At 33.0% G+C, this 3850-nt stretch overlaps 1 protein-coding gene across 1 annotated transcript in view; it reads left to right on the top strand.

The window, feature by feature from the left end:
* Nucleotides 1-3850, top strand: part of ACVR2A (activin A receptor, type IIA) — a 104948-nt gene that overhangs the window by 54587 nt on the left and 46511 nt on the right. Inside the window, exon 2 of the mRNA XM_012659177.1 lies at nucleotides 3289-3496. Coding sequence (XP_012514631.1) covers nucleotides 3289-3496 — 208 coding nt within the window. The remainder of the gene's footprint in view (nucleotides 1-3288; nucleotides 3497-3850) is intronic.

Below are 3850 nucleotides of genomic sequence, written 5' to 3'. Positions count from 1 at the left end.
AAAATATTTTTTTAGATGTACAATTCTATGAGTTTTGATTAGAATGTATGACCCATGCATATAGTCATATAACATCACCACAGTCAAGCTGTGGAACATTTCTATTATCCCGCAGTTTCCTTATGGCCTTTAGTAATCAACTCCTTTCCCCTCACTTCCAGATTTTGACAATCTCTGAGCTGATTTCTGCCCCTGTAATTTTGCCTTTTCCAGAATATTGTGTAAATGGAATCATACAGGACAGCCTTTTGAGTCTTTCTTCTTTCACTTGGTATAATGTTTGATATTCATCCATGTTGTTGCAGCTATCACCAGTTCATTCCTTTTTATTGTAGGAATGTTTGCTTCTCCATTTACCAGAGATGGACATGGGGTCATTTTCAGTTTGGGGATATTATAAATGAAGTCACTCTAAACAATCACATACAGATTTTTGCGTGCACAAATGTTTTCAATAGGAAGCTGCAAAACTGTTTTCCAAAGTGGCTGGACCATTTTGCATTAACACCACCAATGTGTGAAAGTCCCAGTTGCCCACATATTAAGCAACACTTGATATTGTCTGTTTTTTGTTTATTTGTTTGTTTTTGTTTTGTTTTACTCATTCTAATAGGTATTTCATTGTGGTTTTAGTTTGCATTTCCCTAATGATTGATAATGTTGAGTAGGTTTTCATGTAGAATTTTTCCATTCATATCTCTTCTTATGATTGGACAGTGTGTTTTCTTATATTTGAGTTGTGAGAGGTCTTTGTATATTCTAAATGTCAGTCCATTTTTAGAAATGTGTTTTGCAGATATTTTTTTCACAGTCTTTGATTTCTTTTTTCTTCTACCTTAATTTTCAAAGAGTAGAAATTTTTACGAGGTTCTATTTATTAATTCTTTTCTTTTGTAGTTCATGTATTTTGTGTTCTAAGAAATCTTTCATAAGTGAAGGTCGCAAAGATTTTTTATATGTTTTCTTTTGGAAGTTTAATAGTTTTAGGTATTTTAGGTCTATGATGTATTTAGAATTTTTGTACATGGCGTGAGATGTGGGTTGAGGTTGTGGGGGTTTTTTTTGGTGGGGAGGTCATATGGATGTTGAATTGTTCCAGCATCTGTTGTTGCAGAGTATCTTTTTTCTATTGAATTGCCTTGGCATCTTTTCTGACCATATATGTGTGGATTTATTTCTGGATTCTCTATTCTTTCCCATTGATGCATGTGGCTGTCTTTTCACTAAGGCCACACTGTCTTTATTGCTGAAGTTATATGGTAAGTCCTAAAATCAGGAAGTAAGAATTCTCTTTTGTACTTCATTTTCAGAATTATTTTGGGTATTCCGGTTACCTTGCTTTTCTAGATAAGACATAATTTCTTAAAAGCTAGTAGCAGTGGGGAATCTGAAACCATTAATGAACATTTTGTCCATTGTAACCTTAAAATCTATTGATCTGTCATGCACATCGAATGGATTTTTTTATCCATGAATGCTTTTGTAACATCACACATAGCTCATTTGGAAAATACTGGTTCTCTGAATTATGTAGACCTTCTAAATATTGGCGCATTTCATTATTCTATATAAAAAAGTCAAATTTGTTAATATCACCACTGATCTCATCAGAAGATTCTGTATTGGGAAGGTGTCATGCTAGCAGCATTAGGTACAAATTTTCCAAAATTTTTATTTTTGTTTGAAAACTTAAATTTTATCATTGGCAATGCATACTGTCAGTTGCTTTTCTTAAAGGAACAGGTTCACTTGGCTCACTTTTGAGAACACGTCTGCCAGATTCCCAAGTCTGAATAGCCATAGGTTGTTGAGTTTACAACTCTGTCATACAAGGGCTTTTTCTTGCGGCAGCCATTGTGCAGTTGAACTTTGAACAGCCAAGGTTTGAACTGCATGGGTCCACTTCTATGTGGATTTTTTTTGGTAAGTGTATTGGAAAAATTTTTGGAGATTTGCAACAATTTGTAAAAGCTCACAGATGAACTGTGCAGTCTAGAAATATCAATAAAAATTAAGAAAAAGTTAGGTTATGTCATGCATCCATACAATATATATAGAGATACCTGTCTATTTTATCATTTTTCCACCATGAAATATACACGAATCTATTATAAAAGTTAAATTTGTCAAAACTTATGCATACACACACAGACCATACGTGACACCATTCACAGTTGAGAGAAATGTAAATAAACATAAAGATGCAATATTAAATCATAACTGCATAAAATTAACTGTAGTACATACTGTCCTACTGTAATAATTTCATAGCCGTTTCCTGTTGCTATTTCGGTGAGCTCAAATGATTTCTTAAAATGCCATATGACACTAATCATCTCCACGTGAGCAATTCACCTCTCCACTAAATTGCACATGGCAGTAAAAAGTGCTTTCTTGCAGTTCTTGTGTATTTTCATCCTGTTAAGGGCAAAACCATAAACCTTGAATAACAACACCAGGGGACTCACACGAAATGCTACTAGTGATGCAGGAAGTACTCCTAAAAAGCAGAGAAAAGTCATGCCATTACAAGAAAAAGTTGAATTAATTGATACTTACTGTAGATTGAGATCTGCAGCAGTGGTTGCCCGCATTTTGAACAGACGATCCATCTTGTAAACAGATGATGTAAACTTACAGTATTGATAAATACAGTACTGTAAATGTATTTTCTCCTCTTTATGATTTTCCTATTTTTTTTTTCTAGCTTGCGTTAGTGTAAGAATATATAATACTTTCAACCTCCGCAATATATGTTAATCGACTATTTATGTATGTTATCGGTAAATCTTCCAGTCCACAGTAGGTTATTAGTAATTAAGTTTGGGGTGAGTCATAAGTTATCCATCAATTTTCAACTATGTGGGAGGTTGGTGCCCCTTACCTCTGAGTTTTTGAAGGGTCAACTGTACTTAACTAGGCAGCAGAATTACATTTGTTTACTTCCCATTTTGTCAAACAAAATATTAAAAATAGTCTACTCAAGGGTTGAGATTTAATAAAATTAACAATTTTTGCTGCTTTTCATCAAGGATGTTCTTAAGTAAAGTGAAACTAGTGTTGTTCAGAGAAATCTTGTGATATATGTGGTCATTTCCCATTATTATGTTTATGCTTATACTTAAAGTACAAGAATTAACTTGGTAATTAAAACCCAAAGTCATAACACTGGGAAGACAGTAAATTATTGACATTTTAGGAACACCTGAAGTTGGTATCTTGGAAGACAGTCTCTTATTTTAAGAGCTAATACAGTTATATTAAATTGTTGTTTCTATTATCTTACAGGTGCTATACTTGGTAGATCAGAAACTCAGGAGTGTCTTTTCTTTAATGCTAATTGGGAAAAAGACAAAAGCAATCAGACTGGTGTTGAACCCTGTTATGGTGACAAAGATAAACGGCGACATTGTTTTGCTACCTGGAAGAATATTTCTGGTTCCATTGAAATAGTGAAACAAGGTTGTTGGCTAGATGATATCAACTGCTATGACAGGTAAGGATATATTTTATTTTTTATGATAGTTTGAGTAATTTTCATCCTTCCCCAATTTTTAAAATGGGAAAGATGAATGTATGGATTTTCTCTTTAATGTTTCTTGCTTTTTTAAAGATGGGATTATGAAGAACATTACAACATGCTGTAATGACAAGATATGAATTTTAAAGTAATAAAATACATTTGGCATGTTTGCGTTTTATCTCTGCTATATTTTGAATAATTTACCAAATAGTAAGAACTCTTAGGTAAGAACCATTTCCTTCCCCATGTTGTTAGGATTATAAATCTTTTTAATGCCAATATTAAGGAAAAAGAATTTTGAAAATAGCTTTAAAAGAAAGTATATCT

Source organism: Propithecus coquereli, unplaced genomic scaffold (assembly GCF_000956105.1).
Source record: "Propithecus coquereli isolate 6110/MARCELLA unplaced genomic scaffold, Pcoq_1.0 Scaffold118, whole genome shotgun sequence".
Classification (NCBI taxonomy): domain Eukaryota; kingdom Metazoa; phylum Chordata; class Mammalia; order Primates; family Indriidae; genus Propithecus; species Propithecus coquereli.
The sequence above is the reverse complement of the archived record's forward strand: the minus strand, read 5'-3'. Positions and strand labels throughout refer to the sequence as shown.